The 23,736-nt window shown below is 44.6% G+C and overlaps 1 protein-coding gene across 3 annotated transcripts; it reads right to left on the bottom strand.

The window, feature by feature from the left end:
- Positions 1-330: 330 nt before the first annotated feature.
- On the bottom strand, positions 331-22,022 carry LOC118211341 (cyclic AMP-dependent transcription factor ATF-7-like). 3 transcript variants are annotated; one of them, XM_035388491.1, is made up of 12 exons: positions 21,937-22,022; positions 20,524-20,596; positions 15,440-15,536; positions 13,078-13,220; positions 12,545-12,673; positions 11,508-11,668; positions 10,894-10,990; positions 9,784-9,903; positions 9,028-9,189; positions 6,124-6,312; positions 5,346-5,451; positions 331-4,144 (listed from the first exon to the last, which is right to left on the bottom strand). In XM_035388491.1, exons 2-12 carry the CDS (start codon positions 20,569-20,571, stop codon positions 3,915-3,917), a joined length of 1,482 nt encoding a protein of 493 aa, XP_035244382.1. In that variant the 5' UTR covers positions 20,572-20,596; positions 21,937-22,022; the 3' UTR covers positions 331-3,914. The 3 variants fall into 3 exon arrangements, with proteins under 3 accessions (XP_035244382.1, XP_035244383.1, XP_035244384.1); XM_035388492.1 differs by having other exon boundaries at positions 11,508-11,665; XM_035388493.1 differs by lacking the exon at positions 9,028-9,189.
- Positions 22,023-23,736: the final 1,714 nt, after the last annotated feature.

Here is a 23,736-nt window from a genome sequence, read left to right as displayed (position 1 = left end):
GCTGATTTTAAGGTGAAAACAAAAACCAGCAGACCCCGTAGCCCTCCAGGACCAGGGTTGGAGACCACTGCTATAGACTGTTCCGTTTCTGTTCCGTGCAGGCAAACAGCAGGGATGGATCCCTGCACGCAACCTGTAACATGTTTCATAGCAGCCGAAGGCTCGGTTTTTCACAGGACATTAACAACTCCACACAGACCCTCTCCTTACTGACAGTACCCTGTAAGTACATAAGTACATATACACCTGTATACAGCTGAGCAAACCCATTTAGTTACACCTGGCCTAACTGGCAACCATCGCCAAACCATGTCTCAGTTAATTTGATTTCCTCCTCTCAATGTTGAGAGGCACAGGCACTCTTTTGATACATTTACATGACATACTACATGTACCACACAAACATGTACAATGAGGGCTAACATGCATTTGATCACAAACATTCGTTAAGCGTTGATTACACCTTGCCTAGGTCTGACATTTTCCAGGTTAAAAAAAAAAAGTTAATCTGCCTTTCTGTGATTCATCCTGCAATTCAAGGAGGCTGCTGGGAGATTTTGTGTAAAAAATAAAAAGATTAAAAAAAAAAAAAATTGAACTAGGTGCACGTTAGTTTGTATTAAACATATGTAAGAGGACCTTTCACAGCATTTTTGTACTCTAAATTTAAAAGGTTTTTCCGAGTAGGCTACACTTGACAAGCCTGCACAACAGGAAGCATAGTTATAGTAGATAGCTAGCAAGAAAGCTACAATAATACCTAACCTAACTGGGTCATGTAGACTAACACAACATGCACCTTGATTAAAAGTTGGCCAAATAGTCAAGGCCAGACATTGCTGTAATTCTTTCGTCATTGTTGAGAAGCACAATTTTAGTTTAAGTATATTTTAAAAAAAAGCAATGACCATTTTTCTTTAAAATTTAAATTGAACACTGGTATAGAATGAATGAGTCACATTTATTCACAGCAGTACCCCTGGAGTACTGCTAGATGGCTTAAACTGTGTGTACTAATGCAGAATTACAGAGAATAAACTGCAATGCTAAAAAGACTGACAGCCGGCTAAAAAGCACATCAGCTTCCTCAAAGGGAGGATGGCTAGTCTGTGAGTAGTTAGCTTCCTAGCTAATGCTTCAACAGATTATATCTTCTGAATATGCTAGCAAGCGAACTCAAACTATGTAGGTTAGCAAGCTAGCTAGCCCTGCAAGTTCCAGGACCCGCAAGATAAAATGGTATTAGCTAGTTAGTAAGGCAATACAGGTAGCCTGCATATACCAAACATTCTATTTTTTATGTAGTACAAACTATTGAGGTCAGCTAATCTTTGTATATAATTTACCAACTAGCCATCGTGGTATTTCAAACAGTCTGCTTCACAAAGTGAGAAAAGACTGGCTTGAAAATTCCAACAATGTCAACACATGGGGAATCTGTTTTTAAAAAGATTTCAAATTAAGAAATATGTATGTAAATGTGTAGCTAAACTGTCATAATGTAATCGCAGATACAGTATATAAAATGAAATGTCTGCTAAGATTTAAAATGTAATTGATAATTTTTTTACAATGAAATTTAATGAAAGTTAATATTTCATCAATCTAACGCACAGGTGTTACTATCCAACACTAGCCAGATGAGCTAAGGTAAGTCAGCTAAAATGCAAGCTACCATCATAATGCAGCTAGCAGCTAAGTAGGCATATATGCAAAATGAAGCGAAGGTTTCAGTTTAGAGGCACGAATGATAGTTTGCAGCAGAAGCTCAAGTAATTACCTGTGAGCAAAAACAAGTGCGCGATTGGTTCCCTTGGCTAGGTACCTTGGTCTTTAGCTCAGTGATCTAATGATATCGAGAATGAGCCACTGAAACAAGGGAACCCCCCCCTCCTCCCCCCCCCCCCCCCCCCCAGTTACACAGTCACTCACCCCAATAAATAATACACAAGATGCCACAGGAAATGGGGTGACAACAGGAAGTGATGTCACAAACCCCCTAAGCCTCCCTTGAACTCAAGTTTTCAAAATAATACAATTTCCTACCTAATGCTACCTATCCTTAAAATGGTGGAGATTTGTGAATTGGCTTTATGCTATAAACCGCAATAGTCAGAAGAATAGAAGGGAGGGATAAGCAGCTCACAAGAGGCCAAAGCTGGACACACAGGCCCAACGAAATGGGTCCCAAACCCTGGTCCTGGATATCTGCAGGGCCTGCTGTTGTCCTCCTTGAATCCTGACCCAAGAAACAGGGCAAAGCGAGTGAAATGTCTAATAACCTTCTTTAGTCGACTGGTTCAGTGCCGAGAGACGACAGAAACAAGCATACCCGGCGGCCCGCTCGGACTAAAGTTGGGTACTCCTACCCAAAAGACAAAAGCGCGAATGTTACAGGGACTAAAGTTGGGTACTCCTACCCGAAAGACAAAAGCACAAATGTTACAGGGACTAAAGTTGGGTACTCCTACCCAAAAGACAAAAGCACGAATGTTACGGGGCAGAGAACAGAGAACACAGCCGTGCGCTGTGTGGCAAATCTGCTGCAAATCCAATGAAATGAGGACAGGATCAGAGAGAGCAGCAGCACAAGAACTACCTCCCTGAAGGAGCGGCACCTGCTTGGTTTTCATCCCAACCCCAGCACCTGTTGATCAAGCCTCACTGGCACTGGAGAGCTAACTCGACCCCTCTGCTTCAGGTCCACATCGTTACGAGACAGAACACACCAGATTCTAGAAGATTCCAACCCTTCCAGCTTTGCAACTACCGACACTTGCAGTAGCGACGCCTAAGCAGACGTTTCACGTTCAGTCCAAGAGGGATAAAAAATGTTTCCAGAAATGGGATCACTCCTGAAATAAATGGATGCTCCTGCCATGCAATTTTAGCCAATTAAAACCTAAAGGGAACTGCACCAGTTTAATAGCACTGATGACAGTGATGTCATGGCCGTGCAATTTTATATAAAACCAAAAATTAGCCTCTAAACACACAGCTACATTCACACATAGGAACTCCCAACTGTTAATAAGCTAAAAAGTAAAGCATGTTTAAAAAAAACCAGGCATTAGTGCATCTGACTGCATCTGCATATAGTGGTATATACTGATCTTTACATAAACACATGTATGTACGCATGTGTGTACTGTATATATGTATATCCGTGTATATATATGCACATACATGCATACACACACACTGAGGGTGCCGATATGAAACAATGGATATGGTTTTTAACTGCGTCACAAGAAAGGACTGTTTTTTCACTCGTCTGTTCATCTCGGCCGGACATTCTTTTGAAGGATCTTAGGAAACGAAAGCTTTGAACACCACCATCATTTCCAAAACCATTCCCAAAACCACGTTTCCAAAAGCCATTCCCAAAATCACGTTTCCGTGGGGGAGGGCTTGCTGACGTAGGAAATCGAACGCTGCTCGTCTAACAGTCAAAACCAACAGGACAAAAAAAAAAAAACGATACAGTCGTCTGCTACCCACAGGCGTGTGCGTGCGTGCGCGTATCAGAGTACATTGCTGGGACAGAGGATGCAGTCATCGTGAGGTTGGGTACTAGGGGTCGTAGTTGGGTCAGGAGGACCGCTTGGGGAGGGGGGAGGGGGAAGGGGGGGTAATAGTACAGCCCACATAGTCAATGGCATGGTGAAAAGGAATTTCTCGATTCTCAGTTCAGTTCGACACTCCCGCGAATCTGGAAGCCAAAGAGGGTCGGGAGCGTGGGAGCAGGGGTCGGACGCTTAAAAGACGAGGCGGGGGCCCTGTCGCGGCGCGACGCAGGGAGACCCCGCCTCCTTCTCGCAGCGTCCGTCCCGCCCCCCCCTCCGGCGAGTCATTTTTATTTCATTTTATTTTATTTTTTTAAAAGCAGTTCCACGGGGGCGCCCCCCCCGGCATCATCTGGTGGAGGGCTGCGACTGCGGCGCCACGATGACCTGGGAGGCCCCGCCCCCCTCGGACCGCTGCCCGCCCATCCCGGCCAGCACGGACATGGCCACCACCTCGGCGGGGGCGCGCTGGCTCAGCCCGTTGGCCCGTCCTGCGGGGCTGGGGGCCTGGGAGCTGTGCTGGATGACGGGGGCCGGGGACCCCTTGGGCTCCGTCGGGTCTTTGGGGCTCTCCTCTCCTGCGGGGGAGCAGAAGAAGCCGAGTCAGACAGGTTTTCTGGGCTCCCCCCAAAAAAAGACAATCCAAAAATACAGCAACGGTACTTTTTGGATCGACTTTCAAAACTGTATTTTGTACTTTGTATGTTTCTCTTATGTCTTTTATAGAGAAGCCAAAGGCAAATTTCCAACGTGTGGTCAATAAAGTTTTGTATTTGTAGTCATGGCCATTTGTAGTCCAGATCATCTCACAGATACGGATCTCGCCTATCCGCCATGTCTGTGCTGCTTCCATTTAACAGCATCTGTGATTCTAATGTAGCTCATTATTTTCCTGCATTTTCCCCACTGTAACCAGTAACCCCAAGTACTAATATCAGTCACTTCATGAAGAATAATCCATCCGTATACAATCTGTATGCAGATCATTAACATACTACAGTCACCTCTGAAAGTACTTTCATGAACTCCCCCATCATAGACTCACATAAGAGGCACCCCAATTAATTTTGTCTCCTCCAAGGGAAGGCAAACAGCACTCACAATGTTAAGCGCACAGTGCTGAGTGAGACTAAAGAATCTGTGGTGTTTACTGTCTCCTGTGCCCCAAGCATTGTGTTCAACCAACCATTGTGTTTTGCTTTCAGAGAGCCAAACGTTTTTGACGGGTTCAAGCGAGTCAATGACTGGCAGCTGACTGTAGGAACACAAATCCCATCATTACTTTCCTTTGCCATCTTATGTTATTGCAAATACACTCAAGACTACAATCGCACAGTACACACATGCAACCTTGTCAGAAAGATACCCTGGAAAATTACTGGCCAGCTAGATCTCCTCAACAGCAGCTTTGGTGAATGATAGATTCAGAGTTTTCTTTTGAAGTACACACGGAAAACATTTTGGTTTTATTCAGCAATATGTATTTGGTTCCATTGTGCCAGGTCCATAAATCCACCAGATTCACAGAAATAGAAATTCATTATTTAGCCAGTGAATGCAAACATGCAAAAAACATGAGGGGGGGTCTGGTGAAGAGTCATCTGAATTTTCAGTGTTTACTCCACCGATAGGGAAATAAAGGGGCTTTAGTCAGTAAAACAGCCCACAGGTCATTTTGGCAGTGCGTGACCCACAGACCGCCAGTGTCCGAGAGTCAGTCCTCAAGCGGCTGAACGGTAAAACCCCAACAGGCCCGACGGCTTGATTGACAGCTCTCACCTAGGTAGGCGGCCTTCTTCTGTAAAGCGGTCACGGGGCAGTCCTTGTGGGCCAGCAGCAGCTGTTTCAGATGGGTCACCTCATTCCGCAGCAGGGACACTTCGTTCTGACGGACAGAGCGGCACAGCACAGGTTAAAACACAGAGCGATGAGAGGGGACCGGTGGGGTCTTCGGTCCACGGTAACATAACTTAAGGTCCCCTTTTTTTTAAAGGGGCAGTTCACCAAAAAATGAAATAAAACTTAAAAACTTAAATTTACCCAGAGTGCCATCCAGACAGTATCGCTGAGATCTGATGAGTTTTCTAGATATCCGCTGTAGCTCACCCCTGATACAACGGACCTTGCGGTAACTAATTTAAGTATCGCACTATTGTATTGCTAATTCTAAGAGTATTTAAGTGGCAGAGTGCATCTATTCAGTGTTGTTGCAAATTCTACTTGTGGTATTCAGATAAACGTATAATTTTCTGCATTGTTTCAGTTGCCTCTTTTCTTGGTTAACTGAACATTGTTTTGTGTAGTCACTCAGTAACTGTGAATTAAGTATCGGTCAGAACTGTTCTCTAGTGAGAGACAGTGAGTGAGAGAGAAAGAGAGAGAGAGCGACAGAGTGAGTGACAGAGAGTGAGTGAGTGAGTGAGATAGAGTGAGCGAGAGAGAGAGGAGGGAGAGATTTTGAGAGAGAGAGAAAAAAAAGAGAGAGAGTGAGTGAGTGAGTGAGTGAGTGAAAAAGAAAGAGAGCGAGAGAGAGAGAGAGTGTGAGAGAGGTACTCACGGACAGATTGACGTTCATGGAGGTGAGCTCCTCGGCCTTCTTCTCCAGAGCGCCGACCCACACCTTGCGCTTCTGCCGGCACCGCGAGGCGGCCGCCCGGTTCCTCTCCAGGAAGCGCTGCCGCCGCTCGTCCGGGTCGTCCTCCGCCGCCCGCCGCCGCCGCCCCCCGGTGGGCTGGGCCGGGGACACCTGGGAGGGGAGAGAGGGTCCCGTCAACGATTCGGCACACTGTCCGGCCAGTCTACAGAATCTGTGATTACGCTCAGAGGCACAGGGAAATGAAACGTCCAAAGCAGAAGTCCTGGAGTGTTTCTCAATGCCGAGAACGCGAACTCCGGACTTGCGATCTTGTGAAGTCTGTTCTTGTGAGAGGCCGCACTTGCAAGCTCACAGAAGAAAGAACGCTGTTATATGTATTTGAGATACCATGCGTGCTTGTGACGTGTGGTTACGCTACCTGACAGTCACCGTCCTCGGTGTATTCTAGTTTCTTTCAAAGGCTGCTTTACATTGGTTTGGGGGTATAGTTTTATTTCAATTGTAGACTAACGTTAATTGTAAAGCCTATGAAAGTGAAACAAACGTCTCTTTCATCCGCTGTTCTCCAGCTAGTTAATACATGTCGGTGGCTTCATTCACAATTACTTTCTATACCGACACAAATCTACCTAGCGCTTACAGCAACAAGGGCAGGCTTGGCTAACTCGCTGCAGTCAAGCTAGCGCCAAAAACAAGTTAGCCGAGCCATTCCAATCATTTAAAATTGCTCTGTATCAGCTAACAACATCAAGTCAGCGTTTGCTACAGCACACAACTCCGATTGCCTCCGTTGATGCACCCCACATCACAACACAGGCCAGTACTGGCTACAAGCTGATACTTACTCAAAGAAGCTATATTTAAAATGAGTAAAAATACAGCTATTTTAACACCTATTTCTTGCCTCTTTCTTTCGTTCGTAGAAGATTTTAATCACATTTATTGGTGAAATGAAAACTTAAAAAAGTGTAATTCGGCTCGGCTAACACGTAATACTATCCTCTGGCCCTGAGTTGGTCTCCAAGATAACAAACTAAACTCTATGAGTTCTCCAATTCGAATTGAACGTTTTATATTATAACATATATTTCTCACCTCATTTTCATTCTTAGTAGGCTTTTCAAAACATTTATAAGTGAAATGAGAAAACAAAAACAAAAAATGAATTGTGAGCTTGGCCCGTCTCATCTGCCATCGCGCAATGAATGCTGGGATATTCGGTCCGTTCTCGTTGGGCAAGGATTCATCGGATGCAGACTCGACATTTGAGGGGAACCAAGACCACTCTCCTGGATCTTTAACCGCTCTTGCTTCTATGCGTTCTTGGTTTACAGGACTTGGGCTGTTAAACATGATGTCACACGAGTTCACGACACCGCAAGAGCGCAGAAGTACAGACATTGAGAAAAACCCCTGGACTCAATTGGACTCGCAGGCCAATTGAGTCCAAATTGCAACCTACCCCAGCAGAACCTGTGCCGCACACCAAGACCAAGGCTGACACCTCCAGCTTTACAAAGCAGTGACCCCATGACCCTATATAAACGCATAATCAGATCCACACCTTAAAAAAACCATTGCCCTGACTTTAACTTCACAGAAGAGATGAACAACCAGAGCGAGATGCCTCCTGAAAGGAGCTCCAGCACTGCAGCTGTAGTACGGGTGGAAGGGCCCCAGTACACTCTACATAACAGCCCCTTTTAGAGGTCCGGCGAGAGGCACTGCGTCTCAGCGGACAGAAGAGGAGGAAAGCGCATTCACTCAAACCTCAGTATCCACCCACTGAGGTTGACCAGTGGCTGTGGCCAAGCTCTCAGAGCATTATCACAGGCTAGCCATCCATCAATCAGGCGTCAGATGACGGCGAAGAGACACTCGGGACAAGACGGGTCCCCTTCCTGGATACATACGTCCACGACCACAACAGCCACTGATATCCTCCAGCAAAACTGCAATAATTTTGATGTCAACTCCCTGAATCTGGCTCCACCCCCAAGAAACCATACAGGCAGTTAAACATCAACTTCATAGTTAGAGATGGGATACTCTGGGAGATTCAGCTTCATTCATTTTATGGCATGTCACAAGCAGGCTAGATGTATTTGCCCACAGACCAACGGGTGGTACAGTCAAGAGGGAGGGTGAAGGATGGCACGGTTATGGTAAGGAAAGGTCAGTCCCAGGTTGGTATAAAACGGGTCTGGAAAAAGTCAAATTATTCCATACTGTACTGTAATGTTGTACTGAACCATACAGTACTGCCACCCATGCATGTGATTGAGATAACCAGAAGTGCTACTGCGATTCTGAACAGCAGGGGGCAGTACCGAGCCCCTAAATGTTGAGAAGAGCATCTCCTATTAGGGCTGAGCATAGGCAACTGCTTCACAATGCAGCACACATCCTGATGCACATGGGGATGCAAACTTCAATTAAGTTTTTTAAAAATCAAATAAGATACCATTGAGGCACAAATCAACAGCTGCTTATTGGGAAATTTAAACGAACCATAAAATTCCATCCAAGAACAACAAAGAAATACGATTTTAAAAAGTCTCTGAAGTTCAATGAGCTTCCACATAATACATTATAAACAAATAAAAATGCGACGTTTATGATTGATTCGCTTTAGTTTTGGCACTTAAACATCTGCATTTGGAAGACCACCTCATTGGTAACTATAAACAACATGACATGCGCTGCTGATGTGTTCAGTTAAGACATGCAGCCATGCTGATAACTGTGAGCAGAGCCCTAGCATATCCGTCCACAGTGAGGTGGCTCCTGGAGGCCGCTCTTCCGCTGCAGAAGGGGAGCAGCACGTTCTGTGTAATGGGGGTGGGGGAGGGGGTGGGGCTCTACCTGGGGCTGCGCGGGAGAGGGCGTGTCTGGGTGCTGGGAGAGCAGCTGGCCCTGCTCCTGCCTCTGGGAGACCATGGGGCTGGAGCCCACCGCCATGCCGCCACCGCCGCCGGCACCGTTCAGAACGCCCGCGGCCTGCTGGGACAGCGCCGCCTTCAGCCTCTGTGAGGGAGAAGCAGCACACTCTGTCACCAGGGCAACGGTCTCTCGGCCGACAAACGCTCCAGTCCGCGGCTGCGTAACCGTTCTGTCACTGACGTTTTTCTGAACGACGCGACTCCGTCAAAAATGGCATTCACCCCAAGTCACCGTTGTCGTTGTCAAAGAACATCAGAATCTAATTGAAACCAACAGTCTTGCTGCACACAGTGTGATAATCTCCCTGAAACCCAGTGATTCTCTCTCTGACACACAATGATAATCTCCCTTGCTGGCTGAGGACAGAGGTCTGCATTGGAGAGGCAAAAATTGGCCCTGGGGAATGACTGATCTCATCGCCTTCCAGAGGCCACCGCTGGTACTGCAGACGCACAGAGGGAGAATACGCTGACCTCCAACAACACCGGCGGCATATAATCAGAAAATCGCGAGAACAGGCGTCACGTGAATCTAAGGAGTCCTTGCGTGTGTCCTCTCTCCTCCTGACGCCGGCAGGAAGGGGGTGCAGAGGGAGATCAACAAGCCCAGCGGAGTTTAAATAAAAATTTTGATAAAATATAGGGTCAAAAAAAAAAAGATTTGCGACGCAAAGCTTACCATCTTGGCGTCGGAGTGAGCGCTGTATCCGGAGGGGGAGGAGGAGCCGCTGCTGACTCCGCCCAACGGGGGGCCGGGAATGCCGGGAACGTTGGGCACCATGCAGAGCGGACGAGCGAGCTGCGGGGGGGGGAGGAAAACACACGCTCAGCGAATCTCAAACCGCGACATGCCCACCGCGCCGGAGGCTCCGCCCACGCACGGTTTCACACGCGTCACAGGCTGAGCCGCCAGCTCGACAAGGGCACGGAGCCCCAGAAATGGCTCGGCCAATCAGCCGCTTTTTTTTTTACACAAGACATAAAAGATCTGTGCTGTCGAGCGTTAAAAAAAGGGAGCGCGAGAGCGAAGACAGCGACTCTTTCCACCGATGAACTGGAAATACACGTCGCCCTCAGTAACTGCGTGCTGAGTCCGTCTCTTCTGAGTGGGCAGAGAGCAAGTTTCTGAGGGAACGGTGTAACGTAATACAAAAGCTACCGTAGATCTCACAGCTCGTAATGTTCTCGCTTTTGAGAAGGCGAGGCATTTTTAACCGACGTAAACTGCGGACTTATGATGCCTCATATTAATGCTGCGTGTTCAAAAAAACGAATGTTCTGATGGGATCCTGCTCGCAAACCTTCATGACTGCTGGTTAAATTATTAAAAAGACCTAAAGCTAAAATATAAGCCCGTCAAAAAGGCTAGACGAATGCAGGTGATCAATAAATGACTGAAATAAATATTGATAAATTTAATTTCACAAACAATTCCATCTTCTCAACTACCCCGTTTCCCAACGGGTCTGCGTCTCTCAGGTTCTACTGCGTTAATCGACACGTTGCGCAAAAAAACAGATTAATTACACCTCAGCTCAACAGGTCTCTGGGGAATAAACCTGTTCCTAACCCCTGGCTCCCCAGGACGAGGTTTGGGGTCCCCTGCGCTAGCGACTGAACACTAGCATGACACATTTGACATAGCTCCCAGAATCGACCTCGTCCTATAATCTGGCACTGTGCATTGCTGTGTTACCTGTATGGTTCTGTACGTGGGTAAGAGACAGAAGTCTGAATGTGACTGTTAGTGCAGGTGCGTGGAGAAGGTGGAGGCGGTTCCGGCGCTTACTGATATGACTGAAGCCATCTGGCCCGGGCTGGGCAGGAGAGGGACGGTCTGACCGTTGGGGAGGTGCATCATCATTGGGTATGGGCCCGTGGGGGACCTGGAGAGAGAGAGAGAGGCATCCAATCAGGAGGGAGAAGCGCAGGCTGTACAGACCCCTCCCAGGCAAACTGCAGCAGCTGCTTAACTGGGGGCTGATATTCCACCACAGCCCAACGAAGCTATCTTGCATGTGTGTGTGTGTGTGTGTGTGTGCGTGTGTCAGTGTGCACGTTTGCGTTATCCTGCATGTGTGTGTGTGTGTGTGTTAGCGTGCACGTGTGCGTTATCCTGCATGTGTGTGTGTGTGTGTGTGCGTGTGTCAGTGTGCACGTGTGCGTGATCCTGCATGTGTGTGTGTGCGTGTGTCTGTGTGCACGTGTGCGTGATCCTGCATGTGTGTGTGTGTGTGTGTGCGTGTGTCAGTGTGCACGTGTGCGTTATCCTGCATGTGTGTGTGTGCGTGTGTCAGTGTGTGTGTGTGCGTGTGTCTGTGTGTGTGTGTGCGTGTGTCAGTGTGCACGTGTATCAGGAGAGATGAGCAGAGGCTCCGGGCGCTGCTCTCCGTCAGTACTCACCCCAGCTGGCGGTTGGAGGGCGGGGCTTGCGTGATGACGGACGTGGGCGAGGGCAGGGTGGGGTGCAGGGGGTCGTAGCCCAGGTGGAGGGGCAGGGAGCCGGGCCGCACGATGGTGGGCGTGGGCGCCGAGCTGAGCGCGGGCGGCGGCTGGGGGACCTGCTACCAACACAGCGCAGTGAGTGCCCGCCACTTCCCGCTCACAGTTACCACAGCGATAAAGCTGTGCACTTCCTCACCAAGACTGACCTCAGAGACCAAACGGAAAAACAGGCAGCGCCCCGTGAAATACTAACAGCCGTTTAACATGAGACCAACGTACAGACACTTCGGCAGAAATTATTCTGCACGCCAAAAACTGCTAAAGAGACCCAACTCACAAAAACATCAAAATCATTCCATTAGCTACTGACCTCAAAGAGATGAAAAGACTGCTTATGCTGGTTCAAACTAAACAGGGTGCTCATTAAGACGTTTCTATTAAAGCTAAACAGGGTGCTCATTAAGACGTTTCTATTAAAGCTAAACAGGGTGCTAATTAAGACGTTTCTATTAAAGCTAAACAGGGTGCTCATTAAGACGTTTCTATTAAAGCTAAACAGGGTGCTAATTAAGACGTTTCTATTAAAGCTAAACAGGGTGCTCATTAAGACGTTTCTATTAAAGCTAAACAGGGTGCTAATTAAGACGTTTCTATTAAAGCTAAACAGGGTGCTAATTAAGACGTTGCTATTAAAGCTAAATAGGGTGCTCATTAAGACGTTTCTATTAAAGCTAAACAGGGTGCTCATTAAGACGTTTCTATTGAAGCTAAACAGGGTGCTAATTAAGATGTTTCTATTAAAGCTAAACAGGGTGCTAATTAAGACGTTGCTATTAAAGCTAAACAGGGTGCTAATTAAGACGTTTCTATTAAAGCTAAACAGGGTGCTAATTAAGATGTTGCTATTAAAGCTAAACAGGGTGCTAACTGAGATATTTCTATTAAAGCTAAACAGGGTGCTAACTGAGACGTCTGGACATCCACATCGTTGTTACCGTGGGCTCGCTGCTCTCCGAGTCGGACATGCTGGAGACGGAGTTGGGGCTGTTCGGAGGGGAGGAGTCCAGCTCCACCGACGCCTCCCGCTTCACCCTGACGTCAGAGGGAGTCTGCACGGCCGAAGACTGGGGAACAGCCAATCAGAGACGCTTCAGAGACAGACTCATCATGAACACGCGTCTTTCCATTAATTAGACCTGAACTCTTCTTTCCTGACACTTATCTCATTTTCAATATTCTTATTATTTTCTTGTTCTGTTCATTAACTGTTAGAGAAAGTGTGAGAGCAGGCAAGTGTATCTCAGTTCAATTACATTTTATTTGTATAGTGTATTTTACAAAGAGCATTTGTCACAAAGCAGAGATCCAGGCTTGGACCACGCCCCCCCGCCAAACAGCACGCCTGGGGCAACAGTGGCAAGTATCTCAGTTCTGCTTCACCCACTCATTGGAAGTGCATAACGTTATCTGTACAGTCATCTCCAAACCAGAAAAAAAAGCCTATCCACCACCGATGTCGCTGGCTCACCGAGTTTTTGGCCGTCCTGCTGCTGTTGTTGTTGTTGTCATCGTCCTCCTTGCGGAACTCCTGCTCGAAGGAGCTGGCCAGCTCGCTGAAGAGGCCCACCTCCTCGCAGTTCTTCAGGAAGCGGGTGGGCGTGGGCGTCTGGTCTGGAAGGACGCGCGGAACACGGTCACATTCCGGAACGTTCTGGACTGGCTCAGCCACACACATCAGCACAGTGCCGCCAAATCAACAGTTCAAACGCAACGCAGACGTCAGACCAGGTGAGGCGGCGACCCGCAAATTCACTGCAAACCAGTGCGTGTCTCCCATCGATTACTCCGACAAGACATTACCGGTCCACAGCTCGCTTACTAAACTAGCAGATTTCGCAACGTCGTTTCTACACACAAAAAAATTTATCGTTGGGACAGCGATTTCACGCAATATTAATAAGTTGGCTGTGACAAACTGATTAAGTTGAAAATGTCACATATATTTAACTGTGTCCTTGCAGACTACATCCGAAATGAAGGTGAAGCAGGTCCACTGTCCATAATTTTATTACGTAAATGCAACAACCTTGTTTTTTTTTTTTTTTTTAATAATTACAAAGATTTATTTTTTGAGGTTACTTAATAATATTGTGTGCAACTGCTATGCAATGTTTTCTGTTTTGAGCAGAGCAGTGTAATATATATAATATATCTAATATATCTATTATAGGGCAAAGCTTAACTGCATTTTTCAGTGCCTATTTAGAAAATCAAGTAGAATTGTACCTGTATTGGCATAAAAGTAAAATCATTAGACCAGAATCATATCTGAACAAAGAAATATCCCAGTTTTTAGATTTAAAACACCATCAACATTCAGCTATTGAAAGAAAAATGCCCTGCCTAAAATGGACCAGTTTTATAATTTCACCACCACGACTGTCCTGCGGCATATGAAACACATTAGAAAGGTTTACCATCACATAGAAATATAGGCCAAATTGCGTTGGCAAAGTTATTGTGTAACTGTCACGCAATATTGGACATTTACGCGACCATACCACAACGTTTTGAGTGCACAATCGTATCTATACCATGAATAGGCGTACTTATTGTAACAAAGTCCTCAGCAGCAGATTGGCCACATTTCACGTCAATCAAGGGTAGCCTACCAGTCGGGCAGTCGGAAGCCACAGGGAAGGGGGATAAAAACGGGAAGAATATGAATTTTAACTGATGCATTTTTTTAAAAAAGACATGCAATCTACCAACATGGCTTATGTGATGGACTGGTTGATTGTGATCAGTTCTATTAGCCTACACTACAATTACAGTTATGTAAATTAAATTTCAAATTCTATCCTCACCTCATATAACTTGGAAATGGTACTATGGAGAGTCATTCGAGTTTCACACGGATGAGGCTCACCACATACAGATCCATCTATACTGGATTAATTCCAATCGAGTAGGCTAGTTATTAAGCACAGCAGGTTCACTGGTGTAGCACACCCCAGCACAACCCCCATGGTGCAATGGGGCCATGCCCAGAGGGCTCTGCCCTAGTGTGATTTATTTTTTAATAATAAAAATGTAAACAAAAATTTAAATGCTATTTTTCTTATTATTTTTGACCGAACAAGGTGACATTCAACTAATGCTGATAGACAAGCAGCCCCTATTGGCTACATGGTGATTAGACCACACCCCTGAGTAGCCAATGCAGAGTAGCCAATACCCTACGTCATCGTGGAGCCCCGTATCCATCACGCTAAGGTAGAATCACATCTAGTGTAACCCAAGTAGAGCCTACCTCACTGGGGCTGACCAATGTGAATGGGTGCATATCGCGTTCAAAACATACAGCTGCAAAGGCTGTCACTTTATTTTGCTCACTAGTCAGAGCTTCTTTTAAAACGAAGAGACATCTACTCAGAAAAGACAACTAAATCAATATAAAATTGCTGGTGCTTCTGGAATTTTGGTGGGTGCTCCTAAATCGTTGCTGGTGCTCCTAAACATTTGAGTTTAGGAGCACTAGTGCTACTAAGTAAACAAAGTTCATTTTGACCACGTAAGTAAACTGAAATCTAAATCTAAAATGTTTTATGTGTATCAGTCTAGGCTGGTCGGTCATTAACCCTTTTCTGAAAAAAATACAAATTTGTATGACCTAAAATTTGTTTTTTTAAAACACATTCCAGAAAGGTGCATAATTTGTAGGCATCTACACTATAGCTTCCAAAAAGGAATCTTACACAGATCATGCTCTTGCACAAAATAAAATGTAAGAAAAACAATTTTGATTTGACGATCCCTTCACAAAAGCACCCAGCATACCCGCATGGGGGGTCAGTCTGAAAGGGAAGAGAGAGGGGACCAGGACTCGCCTGCTATGATGACTGAGTCGGTCCGGGCGGGTCCGAACTTCAGGGTCATCTCGTGCTTGTGTTTGTGGACGGCGAGGTGGTCCTCATTGGTGAACCTCTGAGAGAGAAAAAAAGAGCAAAACGAATAACGTCAGTGAGAAAGAGACGGAAAGAGAAAAAGAAAAAGGCCAAAAGAAAACGTTCAGAAAGCAGGAGTTAGCCTAAATGGTGAGCTGGGCCTCCAGGGCTACCATTTTGATAAAATGGTTTGAGGTCAGAAAACAAAATTTATAGAATATCTAGAGAGCTTCGCTGAAATATGACAAGTTATCTGGATGGACATATTCATGGAGACACACCTCCATTTCACTTTTGGGTTAACTGCCCCTTTGATGTTTTCTTTGAGGAGTACAGATTTTTAAAAGGAAAACAAAACAGGAAGAAGTGAGCGCCGGGGGGTGGGGCGGGGGGGTACAATATCTAAGCAAGCTAGTTACTGTCCATAAATGTGTGTCCACAAACCAGAAATGTGGAAAAACCAGGTCCAGTTTTTTTTAAACAAGCCCAAAAAATTGCAACACGCCACTTCAGATTTTTTCAAGACTTAAAAAAATAAAACCCACAGTCGCATATTATACGCAGACTTTGAAACTGTGGAGGCACGTCCAACATTTTGCTTTTAGAAGTACTCTAATTACTTGAGATTAACTGAGGAAGGGGAGAAAAAAAATTTTAAGTGACCATATTGGTTATTTGGATATTTGTATAGATCTCTTCTGTTTCTGGTTACATTTGAAATTGTCAAGAGGTGCTGAGCTGAAGGAGTTTAAGAAAATGAATTAAAAACAACAGTTCTGTGTGTCTGTTTTGTCTGTTATCACTGGCGAAACGTCCACTTGATAATAGGGAATGGCCTAGGCTATTTGCCAGTTGCTAAAAAGTTATTACAATCATGGATACTCAAATCTGGACCCTGAATCCAAATCCGGCCCTGGTCTTCTTCTCTCCCAGGTATTTAACTGAACAATTAGTGCTCTCGATTGGCCAGACCGTATTCACACCTGACTCCCAGGTAAAGGGAGGGTAAAAACCCAGCAGGTGTTGGACCTCGAGGGCCATGATTTGAGTAGCAGCGATCTATAAAATACTTGAACACAATTTCAACTAATAAGTAAGGTCAAATGGGCTTAGTGGCATTAGAATAAAGTAATACAACGCCTTACCATTATTCTAACGTAATACAGGAATACAAGACATTGCTTTTTTAAAAGCAATAACGAGTAATAAGCAACATATAGGCTAACAATTTTACGTAACACGACCAGCTCTGATATTCATTGTCAGCAAACACAAACACCTAGACCGTGACATAGGAAACACCAAGCTCAACCAGACAGAGCTTATCAGATTCAGACTATATCTATTTCTGGCGACTGATGAGCGTAGATGGACTGATGCTCATCATTATGCTTCCTTGCAAAGCCTTGTATGAATGATGGCACTTTGTAATCTAAGTGGACAGACCCTATTCAAGTGAATGAATATTCAGCCAAGCTGAATATTCAGCTAACATTCAGCTAATTTTCTTTTCAACCAGAAAATCTAGTCAAAGGTCAAACATGTTTCAGATTTTTTTAATGGGATATGATCAGGTTTTTCCTACACTGAAATGTCTTTTGCGGCTTTGTGTCTTTATGAGGCAATTGTCGGTTTGTTTATACCGCACCTGCCAACATAACGTATATTTATAGATCATTGTGTGATGTAATTGAACATAATTCCATGACAATATCCAAAATATGCTCCAATGGTTTATGCAAACACGCACTCTCTATAAAAAGGAATGAGTGGGAAATGTTTTGAGATATGGTGATTCTATGCAAATACACGAATTACGCGATAATGCAATATGCGATTAAGTGGATTCTACTGTATTATCATTAACCTACACCGTATTTGCCTATCTGTGCAGACTGAACTGGGAAATTAAATTCTGACAAGGTTTTAATGCTGTTTAAGGAATAAGTGCCCCTGCTCAAGAACACAGCCGCACAACGTTCCTGAGTACGCTCACGTCACACTCTTCCTCATCGCACCTCACTGCCTCCCAGCTGCAGCTCACACCAAGTTTAAAACTGCACTGGCCTACTGGACAGCTAGCCTCAGTCTACCTTTAAACACCATCAGACCCCTCTGCTCTGCCACCACAGGGACTACTGGACAGCTAGCTTCAGTCTACCTTTAAACACAATCAGACCCCTCTGCTCTGCCACCACAAGGACTACTGGACAGCTAGCTTCAGTCTACCCTTAAACACCATCAGACCCCTCTGCTCTGCCACCACAGGGACTACTGGATAGCTAGCTTCAGTCTACCCTTAAACACCATCAGACCCCTCTGCTCAGACACCACGCTGGCCTACGGGACAGCTAGGTTCAGTCTACCCTTAAACACCATCAGACCCCTCTGCTCAGCCACCACGGGGCCTACTGGACAGCTAGCTTCAGTCTACCTTTAAACACCATCAGACCCCTCTGCTCAGAAACCACAGGGGCTACTGGACAGCTAGCTTCAGTCTACCCTTAAACACCATCAGACCCCTCTGCTCAGCCACCACAGGGCCTACTGGACAGCTAACTTCAGTCTACCTTTAAACACCATCAGACCCCTCTGCTCAGCCACCACGGGGCCTACTGGACAGCTAACTTCAGTCTACCTTTAAACACCATCAGACCCCTCTGCTCTGCCACCACAGGGCCTACTGGACAGCTAGCTTCAGTCTACCTTTAAACACCATCAGACCCCTCTGCTCAGCCACCACGGGGCCTACTGGACAGCTAACTTCAGTCTACCTTTAAACACCATCAGACCCCTCTGCTCTGCCACCACAGGGCCTACTGGACAGCTAGCTTCAGTCTACCCTTAAACACCATCAGACCCCTCTGCTCAGCCACCACGAGGCCTACTGGACAGCTAGATTCAGTCTACCCTTAAACACCATCAGATCCCTCTGCTCAGCCACCACGAGGCCTACTGGACAGCTAGCTTCCGTCTACCTTTAAACACCATTAGACCCTTCTGCTCTGCCACTAAGTGGCATCTGTGTATCCCCCCTTCTCTCCCACTCTCACTCCCGAGCACTTTTTCCTCACGCACAGCCCCCTTTTCCACTGCTGTACCGTCCAATGCCATGAAACCATGATTACTGCCAGCAGAAGTGTACGGTGTAAAGTTCTCAGAACTAAATTTTGCTACCCTTCCAGAGGTAGCAAAAAAAGGTACCAGGAACTACTGGGTGGAGCTAGCAGTCCTGTACTTCTCTGATTGGTCAAATGCAAATTTCCTGTGAAACCAAGTAAATCACCCACAATTTTTACATGACCAGTAGCTACAAATTATCAAACAAAACCACAAATACGACTTGACTTGATCACCAATAGCCTAAGAAAGCATTTACATGCAGCATGTATTTATACATGTCGTATCCAATAGCGTTAGGGATGTCACAACAACAAACTTTGTATTCAAAGAAATAGAGCTGAATAGGCAGGTCTGTCTCTGGTGCTTTAAAGCATAAGGTAGGATATACAAGAGAACTTGTTTTGTACAAGGTACACTATATGACCAAAAGTAGCTGGACATCCCGTGATCTGGGGCTATATTTCATGGTTTGGGCTAGGCCCCTTAGTTCCAGTGAAGGCAAATCTGTGCTTCCCCAACAGTTTGGGGGAGGCCCTTTTCCGTTTCAGCATGACCATGCCCCCACACAGCAAGGTCCATATAGAAATGATTTTGTTGAGAACGATGTGGAAGAACATGACTGGCCTGCACAGAGCCCTGACCTCAACCCAATCAAACACCTTTGGGATCAATTAAAAAGCCACCTGTGACCCAGGCCTAATTGCCCACCTTCACTGATGCTCTTCTGGCTGAATGGAAGCAAATCATTGCAGCAATGCTCTAACGTCTAGCATAAAGCCTTCCCAGAAGAGCGGAGGTTGTTATAGCAGCAAAGGGTGGACCGACTCCATATTAATGCCCGTAATTATGGACGAGATGTTGGATGTCAGGTGTTAACACACTTTTGGCCATTCATTAAAAAAATTAAATAATAATTTTTAAAACGTACTTTACGTTTACTCAGGTTCACGCTGTCAAATATTACATTTTGTCTAAAGATCTGAAACCATTCAGTGTGACAAATAAGCAATAACAGAGAAAATCAGGCAATCAGTCAATACTTTTTCTTGTCACTGTAACTTAACTTCCATTTAGTGGTTGGTGATGATGCACATACACTTGCATGGCCTAAGAAATGCTGTTAACCAGGTCTGATACTGTTGCTCATATAGCTCAGATGGACACACTTACATTCTCTTTCATTCTAAACTGCTCTGGAGGAGAGCATTTGCTCGATTAAAGAAAGGCAATATAACGTTTGAAAAGGCTCACTTTAACTCAAGACGGTAGCTTTTCTACCAACTGGCCATCAAAAAAGTAAATGACGCTCTCCATTTAAATAACAGATTATTTTCCCCATTAGAAAATTTACATTGAAAACAAATTAGAAAACAAAATTGAACAAGTCATGTCTCTCTCCAAATATGGATGATTCTACCCAGCTGAGGGTATGTCTCTTGTAAGGCAAGGTTTGATGCATCCACTACCTTAAATACCCACCCAGATCACAGTACAATTTCACTGTACATTATTGACACTGTGTTGAAATGATGACAAGAAGTTTTAACCACAGATTATCAATGTTTTATCCAGATCGTCAGCTCTGTATCCTTAGCACTGGCTCTTGTTGAAAGTATGTAATCTTATTTTCTTGTTTATCTTAAAAATATATATAGAAGGCACAGCAGAGCCAGAAAAATTAAAGTAAGCGCACTAAACCAGACATCACCGGAACAAAACGTTACACACAAGAACCTCCTCAAATAAACAAGTAAACTTAAGTTATGAGGTCTAAGAGTGTTTTGCAGAGGCTGGTGATTCACACGCACGCACGCACGCACGCACGCACGCACGCACGCACGCACGCACGCACGCACACACACACGTGGACAGCTCCAGGACCAAAGTTGAGAGCAGGTACTTACCTGTCCACAGCCTGGGGCAGTGCACACAAAAGGCCGATCGTCCCCCATGTTTTTCAGCGTACTTGAAACGTAACTGATGTAAAAAAAAAAAAGCAGAAGTTGTAGGCTTACTCTTGCATCCTTGACCAAGTAGCAGATCATGTTTTTTTGCTCGAATTTCTTTTGTATTTCCACTGTGAAGCATCTTTGAGACAGTATGTCTGTAAAAAGTGCTGTACAATTAAAACTTAAGTGAACTGAATTAAATTTATTGAAAAAAGAAAGGGGAGACATCTATTCAGGATTTCTATACTGATAGTTATGCAATGTTACTAAACAGTTTTAACCAAAAATGTCTGACAGGCTAAACTTTCATAAACTTGAATGAGAATGTATTTGTGCACTGGAATTCGATTTGGATATGGGTGACTGCCTCATCATCATCACAATAATAATAAGAATAATAATAAGAAGAAGAATAATACTAATAGAATCCAACTGATTGCGTGCAAATTATGGCCTATGCATTGCAAGTCTGGTGGTAAATGATATATAGTGGTCCAATTTAACAAAAGCATTCAAAGTAGGGCTAGATTTACCGCTGAGGATAATAGGAAAACCAAACTCGCCAGTAACACATACAAAAATCGCTTAAAGGTTAATGTCACCTGTGAGGATTGTGGTGAATAAATTCTCTTCGGAAGAACTTATTTTAAAGTTTCAGTGGCATCGCGAAATTAATTCTACTTCCGTTAGCTAACGTGCATGCTAACAATCTATATAACGTTAACGAACAAATTAACTAATGGTAGCTCGTTTCTAATAGCTACCTAGTAGCTAGCTAGCAGCCCACTAGAATGTGTCAGGACCACCATGACCCTGCCCTAATCCACTCAACATCCGCCTATTTTTCTTCCTGATTGGTCTTATTACAGAAGAACAGCGAAACACCACCTGCTCATTGGACGTGTACCTGTCAATAGTGACTCACAGTTGACTATAACTGGGTCCTCGAAGTGCCTATCAATGGTTGGAATTTCCCCCTTCACCAAATGCTTCAACCCAGAAGGCCCCGTGCAATGGCAAATGTGCCACAACAAACCCAACAGCCATTCACCATGCTTGAAGAGCCCCTTTCCTAGCGTCAAAAATCTACATAACTGTCTCGCAAGTCATATTCCAAAAGACGTCACTAGGTTAAAAAAAGCGAAATGGAAAAAGACAGAGCCAAAATCGACAGAGCGGAGTTGAAAACATAACAAGCTAGCTAGCTAACTAGCTAATGTTAGCTTGTGACCGCGACTGAGAAACATCATGAGGCTGTCATTGTCCCACTAATACCTCACTGATACTTGCGGAGCCTCTCTGCTCATATTCTGGATGATTTACAACCGTGTGTTTTGTCACTAGTCCGTAAAGTATTTACAAACTCACCCAAGCGCCCCTCTCTCACCCTCTTCCCTCTATCCACTGGAATCCGACACTGACCTATTCGTGAAATCTCGCGAGATTGAAAGTTAGGGTGGGAGGGGCCAGGCAGTGAAGCACCCGGAAGTATGCGTGCTGTGTGCGAAAGAGCTTTTTCTGCCCGACGTCTGTATAAGAACTTGTTTTTATACAGTTAATATAAAATATGTTTTTATACTATTTCTGCCCATTTACTTAAATCAGAGATACATTTAAGCTAAAACTCTCTGCTTAAATATAAAAAGCTAAACTGGTTTGACAATCCATGAAAACTTGATTGGTCAATTAAAAAAAAAAAAATCCAATTTAATTATGTGTACTAGTTTGTGAGACAATGATTGTTTTGGTCCAGATGTTTTTGGGAAATATTACATTTTCATACCTTTTTATAACAGGAAGTCTATGGACTCGTCTCCAATCTCTTATATCTATAGTGGCTCAAAATTCGATTAGTCAGAACTGATCAAAACTGAGCCTCCAGGGCACTTCAGTGCTCCACTGACGCAGCAGCCTCAGTGAAGTGGATTTCTTCCGGTATTGAATAGGTAACGCTCTAACCTGTCGTTTGCGAGGCTGCTTTCGTTGTCCTTTGTGACTAACTGGAGCAATTATTTTTTAAATGAGTGATATGGGTATTTGATAACTTTTCTTCCATTAAATAAATGAAATAATTCTTTTAAAAATGTGTTTTGCTTTTACTCAGGTTCCCTTTGTCTAATATTACATTACATTTGTCTAAAGATCAAACCATTTAGTGTGACAAATATACAATAGGCTAACAGATTAAATCAGGAAAGGGCAATACATTTTCACGGCACTGTACAGTATGTTTAACACATGGTGGCGGGGTGGGCTGGCTGTGGGTAGGGCGAAGGGGCAGACTAAATATCTGCAGCACCATTATTTCTACTTTTTAGTATTACTATTATCTGTATATAGGAAGTATAAATTGGGTGGGTGTGTATGCACAAGGGGAACACCTGGAATATGTTGTAGGGGGTGGTGGTGGGCCAAAAAAAAAAAAAAAAGAGAAGGAATGTCTCGAAATGACTGACAGAATGTGAGTAGGATACGTAGCTAGCTCGTGTTATGTATTGCGGCAGAAACATAAGCGCAGTCTGCATGATATTTTACACAGGCCTGAGTTCCTGGCTGCAGCACCAGCAGAGAAATGGACAGCACATTAAACACTGCTGTGCTGACACAGCTGTAGGAGTTGATGTGCAAAAAGAGTTTAAGGGCACAGCACAAATGTAATGCAGAACATGAAACAATTGTAATCAAAATGGATGGTTTGACAGTAGAGAGATCAGAATATATGAAGTATTATACAATAAGGTATAGAACAACAGAAAATGAATACCGAACAATGACTCAACAAACACACATCGCAATTAATGCTCTGAATATCTGAAACCTAAATAAACATGGTTTATTAATGTGGTAGACACATCAAAATACTCAAAGCCGTAGCTGAGAAAATTATAACCCTAATGCACCCCAAAAGACAGCATGGTTTTCTAATCCAGTGCAGTAATTCCTTGAGGCTGTCCAAGGTTTTAACCCCAAGCAAGTTGCTGTATGACTTGACAACACTGCCATTGGACTCACTTCCAAGGTCTGAAGAGTACTGTACTTCTGAACTAGTTGATTACATATTGCACTCGAACCAGGCCAAGTTCTAACACTTGGGGAGTTCCGGGGCAGAGGTGGAAAAATATTCAAAATTTTGTGCAGAAAGCAAAACAAATACTTGTCAGTTCCAAT

This window comes from Anguilla anguilla, chromosome 13, assembly GCF_013347855.1.
Source record: "Anguilla anguilla isolate fAngAng1 chromosome 13, fAngAng1.pri, whole genome shotgun sequence".
In the NCBI taxonomy this organism is placed as follows: Eukaryota; Metazoa; Chordata; class Actinopteri; order Anguilliformes; family Anguillidae; genus Anguilla; species Anguilla anguilla.
Note: the sequence above shows the minus strand (reverse complement) of the source record. Positions and strands in the feature narration are given on the sequence as shown.